General features: G+C 35.8%; 1 protein-coding gene across 1 annotated transcript in view; it reads left to right on the top strand.

Annotated features, from left to right (window-relative positions):
* The window catches only part of LOC149616031 (TWiK family of potassium channels protein 7-like), a 36433-nt gene extending 25493 nt beyond the window's left edge, over nucleotides 1-10940 (top strand). The window contains exon 3 of the mRNA XM_089856562.1: nucleotides 9400-10940. Coding sequence (XP_089712688.1) covers nucleotides 9400-10166 — 767 coding nt within the window. The 3' untranslated portion in view covers nucleotides 10167-10940. The remainder of the gene's footprint in view (nucleotides 1-9399) is intronic.
* The last annotated feature ends 1210 nt before the right edge of the window (nucleotides 10941-12150 follow it).

The raw sequence follows: 12150 nt of genomic DNA, 5'->3' as shown, positions 1-12150 counted from the left end.
TTGAAACATTGTTTTTAGTAACTGAACCAAGGCTTTGACAATTTGTTTGATAAAGGGTTAACACATCAGTATTTATAATTTCAATTATTTTGTACAATCGTAGCTGCTAACAATTAGTTCCCTGAAATTAACAAGTACCTAGTCATTGTGAGTTGTCCAGTCTACTGTGTTCGATAGTCAACAATGTTAGTAACTGAACCAAGGCTTAACTGCTTTGATAATTTTAATTGAAAGAGCCTTAACACATCAGCATTTAAAATAACAATTATTTACTACATTCATAGCTACTGACGTTTGGTTTCCTGAAATTAAAAACCTAATGATTGTGAATCTTTCAACTTGATTTTGATTGTCACCATTGTTTCTAGTAACTGAACCAAGGCTTAACTGCTTTAATAATTTTAAATGACAAAGGCTTATCACGTCAGCATAAAATTCAAATAAAATTTATCAATCAACGAAATTTCTATGGCAGCACTTGAAAATAATGCTCAATCTTACCTCTCAAGTTAAAGAAAAATCGTTGAAATTAAGAATCATGAAAGTTTTAAAGCGTTTACGGATGCTGTACGACTTGGAATTTTTCCAAATTATCAAAATGAAAAAAAGAAAGAAAGAGGAGGTTATAACGGAAAAAACGGATGGCGCGATAAATTCTCCAAGTTGATTTCATTTTTTTTTTCACTGCCATTTTACCAAAATTCCTTAACTTTTTATGATGCTATAAAAATGTTCATTTTAACGAAGAAAAAAAAATTAAGAAAAAAGAATCAACACAAGATTGCTCGAGCAGTATGTAACTACTAGTATAGGTCACGTGGTATTAAAATTTATAGTTGTAATACCTTTTCTTTAGTGTATGAATATTTCATTTTTTTCTTCCTTTTTGCTTTTAACAATGTTAATGAGTAAACATAAACTATCACCGTACTTAACACGCCCACTCTATTAGTAAGGCGATTGAAATTACTTGATAAGAAACAATTTATCAAATAAGTCATGAATAGAGTGGTACTGAAAGGGGAGGAGCTACGGACACGTGACGTCAATATTGGTATAGTCTAAATTGTATGGGTTGAGCTGACGGCTTCCAATATGGTCGCCAAGGCAGGAGGGTGTGACGTCACGAGAAAGTTTGTGGTTAAAGACTGTTGCATGCAGGCTCATACGATAAGCCTTGGAAATTGACATATGCACAGACAAATTGTTGAAGTCTGTTGAGAGTAAATACAAAAAGTTTTAGTTTATTCGAAATTTAGAGATATTGCAGGCTTGTCAATTGACAAATGAAAAGCTTGAAAGTTTATGGTCAGTGCAAAACTTAATAGAATACACAAACTATTGACAATTCTTGACAAAAAATACATTAAGTAACGAAATAAAGAAAGTTAAATTGAATTTATGATATATTGCATGCGCATATGATTAGGCTTGTCAACTGGCAAATGAAATGCTTCAAAGTTTATGTTCAGTGCAACACTTAATAGTATACATCTTTTGACGGTATCAGAACATCCTCATGTGGGTTGAAGTCAACTGGCAAATGAAATGCTTCAAAGTTTATGTTCAGTGCAACACTTAATAGTATACATCTGTTGACGGTATCAGAACTTCCTCATGTGGGTTGAAGTCAACTGGCAAATGAAATGCTTCAAAGTTTATGTTCAGTGCAACACTTAATAGTATACATCTGTTGACAGTATCAGAACATCCTCATATTGGTTCAAAGAATTCTTAAGCGCAATAAAACCACTTTCTTTCTAACATGGACAAAATGGTATTGCATTTCTCAAATACTTTCAAGAGGGTCGTATTTTATACATCTTTATCAAATATTTACGAAATTGCCTGTTAGGCTTTTAAATGGTCATCATATCTTTTTGCTCCATCGAGACCAGAGAGGAGCAAGGACGTTTTCCATCTCAAGACGCATCTAAGACTATGCGAGCAAACTCATATAGGATAGGCAGCACGATACTTTTCCAGGAGCAGAAACTTAAGCCTTTGTCCACAAAAGTGCACCCTCATGTTGCGAAGAACTATATGTATAACCCAATTGAGCTTGTTAAGAGTCGCCTTTTATCGGTATTTCTTCACATCCTTGGAGGCTATTAGCTGGCGATATGGAATGTAGCGCGCTAAAGTAGATGATAAAAATAAGAAAGAAGCAAAAAACAATTTACTTAGCGGGTACTTTATACAAGTTTCGGGCAACTTTTCTCATTTTCTCAGGCGGTTATATATATTCCAAGATCAGTTTACACGGAGTACCTTTATTCTTAAGAGGATACACATTGTGTGTCTTTACGCCTTAGTTTTTGTTAGATTGCCAACTGATCTTGAACAAACGTGGGCGAAACTCACGTGAGCTCAGACCAGGGAGGAGTTGAATAGGAGAAGAATTGTAGGCGGTTTTCACACTGGTCACAACGAGAGACGAATTTAAACTTTGTTATCGTCAATGCCGGAAATAAAAATAGGACACTGGACATTGTCCAACAAAATTTTAAAATGTCCCATAATTGTGTTAAAAACGAAGGGGGTCACTGGACAGTTTGACCAATAAGTATTGATAGCTTGACTATGGAGATGCGATACAATTTTTGCACACTCCAGTCCTACAAATTTTTCAGTTAAACAGGGGTCACTGGATACATGTCCTATAAGAATTTTTTCTTATAGGTTATCGCCAGCTTGTCACGTGGCTAGCAGCATCAAAGTGCTTGCAAACTCGCACTACGAAATGCCCTCTAGATCCTGGATCTTGATAAGCAAGAATAAAAAATCGTCCATTGTCTGTAATTGCGAAATTTGTAAGAGTCTTTTTTACATAGGACGCTCAATATGCAAAGAGTAACCACGTGACAACAAGGTACCAAATGAACCTCCCTTTGACCCCTTTCTCTCATTGTGGGCGGAGTCAAGGCTCGCGGTGTAGAATACTAGATCACCACAAAATAAGATTCCCATTTCTACACCTCCCTGTTCACACTTACAAGCAAGTGTTGGTCTACGATTGCAGTATTTTTTGTTTATAGATGCGCCTATTGCCCAAACTCGCTCTTGTTGTGAGAGGACAGCAGTAGCCAGGACATTTTTTTAGAGTCTCAGGCTATGGCTAACATATCATAAACTACTCGCCTAAGTTTTATTACTTGAAAACTATTTCTCGCCGCGTTCCAAAGTGAAAAGGAAGTTATTTTCTAAGAATTTTCTTTAGGTTTTTATCTTTCGTAGGATCTTTCTGCACTGCAGTGCTTTTTTTTACCGAGAAACAAGTTGAATAAGGTTAAAGTTATTGTTTACCATTTCTCCAATAATGGATGGTCGTTTTCAAAACCATAGTAGTGTTAAACAGCTTTATAAATTTTCAATATCTTTACCCTCTCCAACTTTGGAACCAGGGTAATTAATTATAATTATTACTACGGGAATCATCATATGCATGAGGCAATTACTTGACGAGATGGCAATTACAAGTACTTGACTCTGGAATACATTTTACGTAATTTTATGTTAGATTGGTAGCGCATGTTAAATGATATCAGAAGGGGGTAATAGAAGAAGGATGACACACTGTATCCTCTTCAGCTAGGCGATGAAGTCCTTTTTGTTTGCTCTCGATCCTGCTCATTAAAATTCAGATGGGCATCGCACCATGCTAGGGTGAATTCTATAACTGATTGGTACTAAATCCACGGCTATTAAGTCACAAGTCTCGTCTTGACGTGCACAAAAATCAACAAGCGCGTCTTGGCAAATAGTTAAGCGCTAATAGAGTAATGATATGGGGGAACTGCTTATGGTTCCAAATGTTCTGATGTAATGTTACAATTTCCCTGCGTTGTGGTAAACTTCTCTCGAAGGGAAAAATTATAAACTTCAGGTACAATGGATTATTAGTCAATCGTAAGCTTATCAGTTGTCAGTTACATTATCCGAAGGGCTATCATGGAACTTATGGTTTGGTAATTTTCGTAAATATAATAATTGATAACAACTGCAGTGAAATCAAATTCGTTTGTATTCCAGTTTAGTAAATATATATATTTCTTTCCTTTGCAATTTCTAAACTTATTAAATTGTGGTTTCATGCCTTCCACATTGTTTGTTTAGCGATATTTCACAGAACGTTTAATGGAATTTCAGTCATTATAAATGTCGAGAAAGTTATTCCGATTACTTTAGCCAAGCGTATAACAGGTTGGGACATTTGAGGAGGCAATAATTGCGTGGCCACGACAGCTCTCAACATAATGTTAGTTTCACGGTATGGGGAAACTGGCTAAAGGTAAAGCTCAGGAAAAGAGCCGAAGCAATTACACGGGTTCCTGATTTCGTCAAAGAGGGGATTGCCGGCCAAATTACGCGCTCGACTTGAGGTGGCCGAAGCTCTATGATCGCTGTCTTCACCATATGATAGAAGTGTATTTTCCACGGACCTATCTCTCTCTCTATTGCTCAAAGCACAGATTCTATAGCCCCTTTTCAACGCAGTTAGTCCAGTCTGCCTAGCTGGGGTGGAGCTTTTCTCATCTAGAGCGTAAAACATGATCTTTTTCTTCTTCAATATCTCCGAAACTAACTCAAGATAGAGAGTATGTTCATGCTCTTAACTATACCCATATTCTTTCCCCGCTTAGCCCCTCTAGAACTTGTAGCATAGGTAGTATATGGTGTGTGTGTGCTTAAACTCTCAAAGATCCTTCGATGTATAATGATCAATGATTGCATCAGCTGAGGGCCAAGGTTCAAGGAGGTTGTCAAAAAGTAATATATTGGCTTTAGAGTCTCAATTCGACTAGTGTTTTTCTGTACAAGTTTTCATTTTAGTGTTTTCATACCCTTTGTGAGTCAAGATTATGCGGAAACCAACCAATCTTATCTCTTTAAAATATCATAAGTTTATAAGTTGTTTTCCATAAGAATGCTTCCATAAGAATGCCACTTTATATACTAGAGACTAAATGAGAGCTAGTTCGAGAACGACGCTAGAATTGTCTACACTCTGTTAGTTTTGCAGTCCATCTAATCCTATTTAATCTGTACTAAGCCTTGACAGCGCCTCAGCAGGCGTCGCTATACCTCGAATCTTTGATGTTTGACCTACGTTACATCATAACAATCTCTTAATAACCAGTAACAAACTTATGGAACATATCTTTTGAAATTATGGACGAATGTGTTACAGAATTTCAGAAACATCGAATATAGTTTTAGACGTACTTAACATCTAAAACCGATACTTTATTTTAGGCGTTCTAAAATAATCCTATAAAGAGAATTTTACAATGATATTCTGAACTTTAATTGGATACCTAAAGTTTCGTCCAAGAATTTTAAAATTTTCCTGTACTAGCTCAGCTGATTCATTACATAAACCCTTTGGAGAAATGAATATTAATTTTCCTTTGCTATGCAAATTTTCACACTTGGCTTCTTATTAAAGCAACCCACTTCTTAAGCTAAATTTGGCCTAAAAGCAATCCCCATACGGCGACGGATGTGTATACAGAGTATAAAGAGTTGTGTACAATAAGCCCAGCTTTTACATTTCTCTGAGAAAACAAAAAAGTCACTGTTAAAACAAGCAAAATGTAAATACCCTTGAAGAGCTTTTCGTTTATTTCCACCTTTACTTAAAACAAGGATAGATGATACACCCTTTACGCTTTTAACCTGTCACTACTGCCGAAACAAAGACAGGCCTCTATAACGCTACCAAGATTCAGGCGCAGATATAACAGTAAACGACAAGTTAACTTAAAAGTACAGTGAAAGCGTTGAAACTCTTATTTCTACTGCAAGTTCCAAAGTAAGTGGGCATAGCTCATTCAGGTTTTCCCTTGACACGTTCCTCTCTTTCCCAGGTCAGTCGGAAAGAACCCAGCTGGATCAGAGTTAACCCTAAGACTATGTCATTTTTCAGTGAAGTTAAATATACGCGGAGGGATATATTATGTTCTTCGCCATAGATTTAAAATAGTGTATGAAAAATCAGTTTAAGATATTCGGTTTTTTTTTCAAAGCGAGAGAAGACGTCAAATTCGGCATCGCAAAAGAGATATGGCGAAACGAGTTAGGCCTAAAATGCCATAAGTCAAAATTTGCGTTTTTCCTCAATATTTTAATTTTAATATTAACCTTAGAATTCAGAATTCAGTCTTATCTCCAGGCCCATTGTCACGTTGAAATTTACGCGGTTTTTGAGGCGTCTGGTGCGGTCTAGTGAATTTAAATCCAAGTTTTAAATCTTGGAAGATATTTTAAACAAAAATACCGAGCGACCCAGGGAATTTTTCTCAACGCTAAAAGATGATATTGATGCCTTACTCTTCAAATCGGGGTGGCGAAGCGGTTAGAGCTATAGCTTTGGCCTCGCAGCAAGAGGGTCCCGGGTTTGGTTCATTTCTGTGGGGTTGAGTTTGCAACTTCTCTCTTTACTCTACCTGGCTTCTGCTTCCCACTAATACCTGCTGAGACTAACGGCAATGGTTAACCTCAGGTCGGTTAGCTGTGGCATAGGGGCTAACCACACCTCTATGCATTGTAAAGGGGACCCACTTATAACAGAAAGGTCATAGGGTTCATCTGGGTATACTTACGTAGAAAAAGCTTTAATATATTCAAACAATAGTTTATATTTTAATACATGGTTTACAGACAAGAAGCAATCATACCATTTACACAGGGAGGCCAGACTTTACGTGTTACACAAGTAACGTATTGTAAAGCGGAACCACTCATAACAGAAAGGTCATAGGGTTCATCTGGGTATCCTTTCGTAGAAAAAGCTTTAATATATTGAAACAATAGTTTATATTTTAATGCATGGTTTACAGACAAGGAGGATTCATACCACGTGTTACACAAGGAGACCTAACTCACTAGTTGAATCTAAAGTCAGGCCTCCTTGTTTGCAAGGTATGAACCCTCATAATCTGTAAACTATGTATAGCGAATTATCACAGTAAATGCAATATCTGTCTTAGTCCAGCAAACATTTCTATGAATTTTTTGTGGCCTTACTATTATTGGAGCCCCCTAAACAAAATACAGCAAAAAGATATTCTTTCGTTATCTTCAAATGGGAGTTACTACAGTTTGATTCTCGAGCGTTACGATACAAGCTAATTTATGCCATCTTGGCAGATTTTGCATAAACAGACTCTTCAAGAAACAGACTCAAATCCTCCAAAACTTATTTTTGCTCGAACACTCTTTCATGGGGACGTTTTTAAAAGCCTGTAGAGAGAGTGTGTTACCCGGAAACTAAAAATGCAAATGAACTCAACAGTAAATTCTTAGCCCTAATCCCAGTGTAAAAATAGGTGGATTAACCCCGGCGTTTCGGTAAGAAATTTGAGTAAAGCTCTATGCTTGATCAAAAGAAGCCGAAATTACAAATGCCAAGGTGTTGTTTTTTTCTGAACTGATTTTTAAACCCAAAATATAGGACTAAATTTATATGTTATCATAAGCCTTATATACTCTCTACAAGTATGAGCTTGTCTTAGGGGCTTAGTGAGAGCTACCGTGAGTGGGAGGAGCTACGTGATTGGACGTCAATATTGGTATGCCAATGCTGACTACTTTAAATATTTCTGCCAGAAACGAATTAAGAGATAAGTTCTGACGTCACTACAGTATTTTTTTGTGAATGCGAGACGAAATTAAAGAGACTTCAGCGCCATCTTCTTTATACGATTGTCCCTAACTTGAACAGAATAGATGCAATGTGATTTCGTTAATTCCTTAGTCTAGTTGGGTTACGAGTAAATACAGTTATATCTATAATAGTATAGGCAATAGCTCATTTTCGGTAAATCCGCCACTAGAAACGCCCTTTCTTTATTTTATAAAGGATGCACCTCCCAAGCGGATATCCATTTGAAACACTCTTATAGTTAGTATGATAGGCTTATGGCATTATGCATTCCAGATCTATGGTTTGAATAGCCAATAAGCAAGTAGTATGAGTAGAAAGAAAATAGGATTTTGGCTTCATCGTGAATACTTTTCTCTTTCTGTATTGTCTCTCAACCTTTGGCGAGACTACAAGACTTTGAAAATACCTTATTTATCCAATACCAGCATAACGGTGAATAATACAGTATGTTTTACGTTTGAAGCCGACAAAGGCGTATAGATAAATTGGTCTGAAACGGCTCTCAAGAACAATATAAATCTGTCTTGTGACCTTCTTGGGAAAACGGGATTTATTTTTATAGTGTTTTGAATATAAATAGTTTTATAATGGACTGACTCGCTGTGTACACCTCCGGGCTTTTGCGAATAAATACAGAAACGTAAATATTAGCAGCTGAAAGATATATTGAAAAGAGTTTCCATATGAATGAAAAAATAAAAGAATTTTCACTTTACATTTTGAAAGAATATTTTTAAAGTAAATTTAGGTTTCTAAAATCTTAAGATGCATGCCGATGCATCAGAGAAGACATTTTTCATTTCGTCGAGTTTCGAATAACATTAATTCCCAATAGATTTAAAATACGGAATTGTGAAATTCAATCTATCTAACTTGTATTGCCTCGAAGTTTTCAGACATTTTACAAATGAATCGAATATCGAACGCTTACATATTCAGCCTAAGAAGAAAACTAATTTAGATCTTCGTGTTGCAGTTAAGAATTAAGTATCGAATTTCAGTATGGAAAATATCTCATTTGTTAAATTTAAATAATATCCTAAAGCGTTAAAATGATTTACTGAAATTATTTCAAGAATAAAGCACAAACAAGGGTAAATTTTCTAGATTAAAATATAAGAGAATGTGAAAATTCTAAGAGAAGGGTAGCTCTCTCAGATAAGACTTCATACTGTCCTTAATGTGATTTGTTGTAGCTTTTTTCGTATTGTATTAACTGTTCAGAAAATACTTTACGTTTCAATTCTATAAGAAACTGAACAATATCGCCACGATTTTCTATTGAACTGTGATATACGTCAAGTTGTACTGGCTGCCCTATAATTCCCTACTTTACCTAAGAAGTTCTACTTGAAGCATTTAGGCCTACTAGCATTAACATAAAGTTCATAACTACCTAGATACTACGTAACTATGCATAGTTGTACAACTCTTGATATACGTGAAGTTGTACCGACTGCTCTATAATTAACTAATTTACATAAGAAGTTCTACTTGAAGCATTTAGGCCTACTAGCATTAACATAAAGTTCATAACTACCTAGATACTACTTAGCTATGCATAGTTGTACAACATTCCCATTATTATTTAAGGTATCCATCAGAGTCAGTGTTAACAAAAACCAAAATAGCATTTTTAATGCCTTTCTCTAAATCCAAGACAACTGCTAGTATAAGATAATGAAATTGATCGTTCTCTAAAAGTATTTTTTTCATTTTCATCTTAACAGGTTATGGTAACATCGCCCCGAAAACGAGCTGGGGCAAAATTGTCACGATAGTCTACGCCATAGCTGGGATTCCGTTGATGCTACTATACCTAACGAACATCGGTGATCTGTTAGCCAAAGCCTTCAAGTACGTTTATGGCCACTTGTGCTACTGCAAGAGTTACAACTCGGGTCGTAGAGGGCGTCGAGCTCACCATCATTTGCACCATCATCACGTCGCCCCTCCCCACGAACAATACCGCATCCACCACATCGTCGTACACGACGCCATCTCTAACGCTCACAACTCCATCGACTACGTGAATAAGTTCGCGGCCGCCAGAGAGGAAGAATTAAAATTAGAGTCCCTCGGGGCCACGGCTAACGTCGGAATCGCGCCTGGAATTCTTCATCAAGAAGAAGAACTCGATTACGGTAAAACCCGCGTGACGGTACCCATAACCCTGTGCTTAGCCCTAATCACCTTGTACATTTGCGGTGGTGCAGCCCTCTTCTCTTTATGGGAAGAGTGGAATTATCTGGACGGTTATTATTTTTGTTTCGTGACGCTAAGCACCATCGGATTCGGTGACTTGGTGCCCGGCGACACCGTCGTGTCCGATACCGGGTCGCAAGAGAAACTAGTCATATGTTCCCTGTATCTCCTAACTGGTATGGCCCTAATAGCCATGTGCTTCAATTTGGTACAGGAACAAGTGGTCTTCAAGATAAGAAACTTGGGAAAAAGAATGGGGATTGTTAATGATTACGAGGATCCCAACGAGTGATTTAAGTGTTAATACACGGTGTGTTAAATATATAAGTGAAATATGGAAGTATACCATCTAATGACTAAATTTAACATTGTTTGAGATTCGGTAAAGTTGTTACGAAGAAAATCATGTTGCTATAAAAGACAATGTAAAATTTACTATCATTACACAAACTTTATGCCTGTAGGGATAACGATTGAAACATGAATCTGAATTTCGCAAAACAATAACGTTAAAGTGTGATCATATATTAATGAAATTTATATTTAACAAATTCATTTAATTGTTTAATTGATTGAAATTTCCAGCTTACAGTGATAATGAAAACACACAACAAAAACAATTGTTCGTAATTTTTATATGAATTTCGTATTTGTAACTGACATTCTTAAACCAACAAAATTATTTTTATCACTGTTGTTTATAAATATATATTAATTTAGCCGCGTTAAAATAATTAATTTTACTGTCTATACTTTTAATTTAACTTGAGTAAGAGATCACAATTAAGTACACGTTACGGTATAAAATTAAATTGTTTCCAGAAAGGATCGAGTGGTGCGATGTATTAATTAAAGGAAAGGCGAATAATCAATACAAATTTTTATATAACGGTTGTCTAAAATTTATTATAGACATATATATATATAAACCAGATACTGTTGACTTTTAGTTGAAACAGCGTGTATAGTGTCGCTACAAAATAAAATTTTAATTTCAGTATTCTATTTCGGAAATAAAATCTAATTGTAATGGAATTATAAAATAATAAAGTCATTTTCTATAAAATTTACGAGTAAACATTCTTGGATCTACGACATAAGCCAATCATCCTATTTAAGTATCTATCTGAAGCTTTTTGTTGAAAGGCTCCTTCTCCCTTCATATCAGCGAGAAAAAATAGAAGAGAGATTTTTCGTTCCATAGTAGCGCCACTCGTGGCTAATAGGGAGTGGCCTGACTCTTGGGTGGAAATTTTACTTTAGGGGTCTCTCTATTCATAGTGGGATTTTTCTCCTGCTATTTTCGACCTGTGGTTTTTTACATGAAAACATCAGGACTAAAACCTCGTCAACAAACGAGAATATGTTATATTATCACATCTCGCGTGTCTTGCATACTAAGAGTACAGTAAATGGAAGGCTTTCACTGCGCTGGTATCTCAAAATAATTTAAAATCAGGTTACGTTGAGACGGATTTATGACTGTGAGGAAAAAAGGTTTCCTCTATATATCCCATTCAGACATAGATACGTAATGGTAGATCACAAACTTATGCTTCCACCTAATTTAATCAGACTAACGAGTTTTATTCTCAAAGACAAATAAAAATAAGGAGAGCGTCGCTTATGAGCCAAAGTAAAGGAGACTGTAGGTCAACAAGACTACACATGGTGAGTGTTAGTTAATACTGGTCGATGGATGGTGCATATTAATTATTTTTTTTGTGTGTGTACCTTTCACCAAAATCAGACTAATTCGTTTTTTTCAGTAAATACAAATATAAATATAAATAATATGAATAATGCTGTTAGAAGCGCGATGGCTTTATCCTTTAATCTACTGGTTTTCCAAGCTATGTCATTAATTGAACTTGGGATTCGGAATTTCCATCTAAAACCAGGAGTTTATCTTCATTCTTGATTTAGATGCAAATCCAACATTCTCAGTTGAGTTAGCCGAATTAGGGCAAACCACTGGGTCTTAATAGAGATTAAGGCATATTTAATGAAATCTAGAATAAGATCCAACTCAATTTGTCTCAATTTCAATTGAAATTATCATAAGACTCCTTCCCTGAATTAAATTCACGTAATTGAATTTAAAGATTATATAAAATTTCCAATAAATATCTAATTTGATAAAGAAAAGCGGGAAAATGCAGTGTAATTTTTTCTTGGCTGAAAGTGAGCATGGCGCAAGAGTGGGGGTTTTATGTTATGTAAAAGCAGTTTATAATGAGATGCGTTTGTATAGGAGGCCAATCTGCATATTCATT

Source organism: Phalangium opilio, unplaced genomic scaffold (assembly GCF_054372755.1).
Source record: "Phalangium opilio isolate 3A_F unplaced genomic scaffold, DU_Popi_V2 ptg000217l_1, whole genome shotgun sequence".
In the NCBI taxonomy this organism is placed as follows: domain Eukaryota; kingdom Metazoa; phylum Arthropoda; class Arachnida; order Opiliones; family Phalangiidae; genus Phalangium; species Phalangium opilio.
Note: the sequence above shows the minus strand (reverse complement) of the source record. Positions and strands in the feature narration are given on the sequence as shown.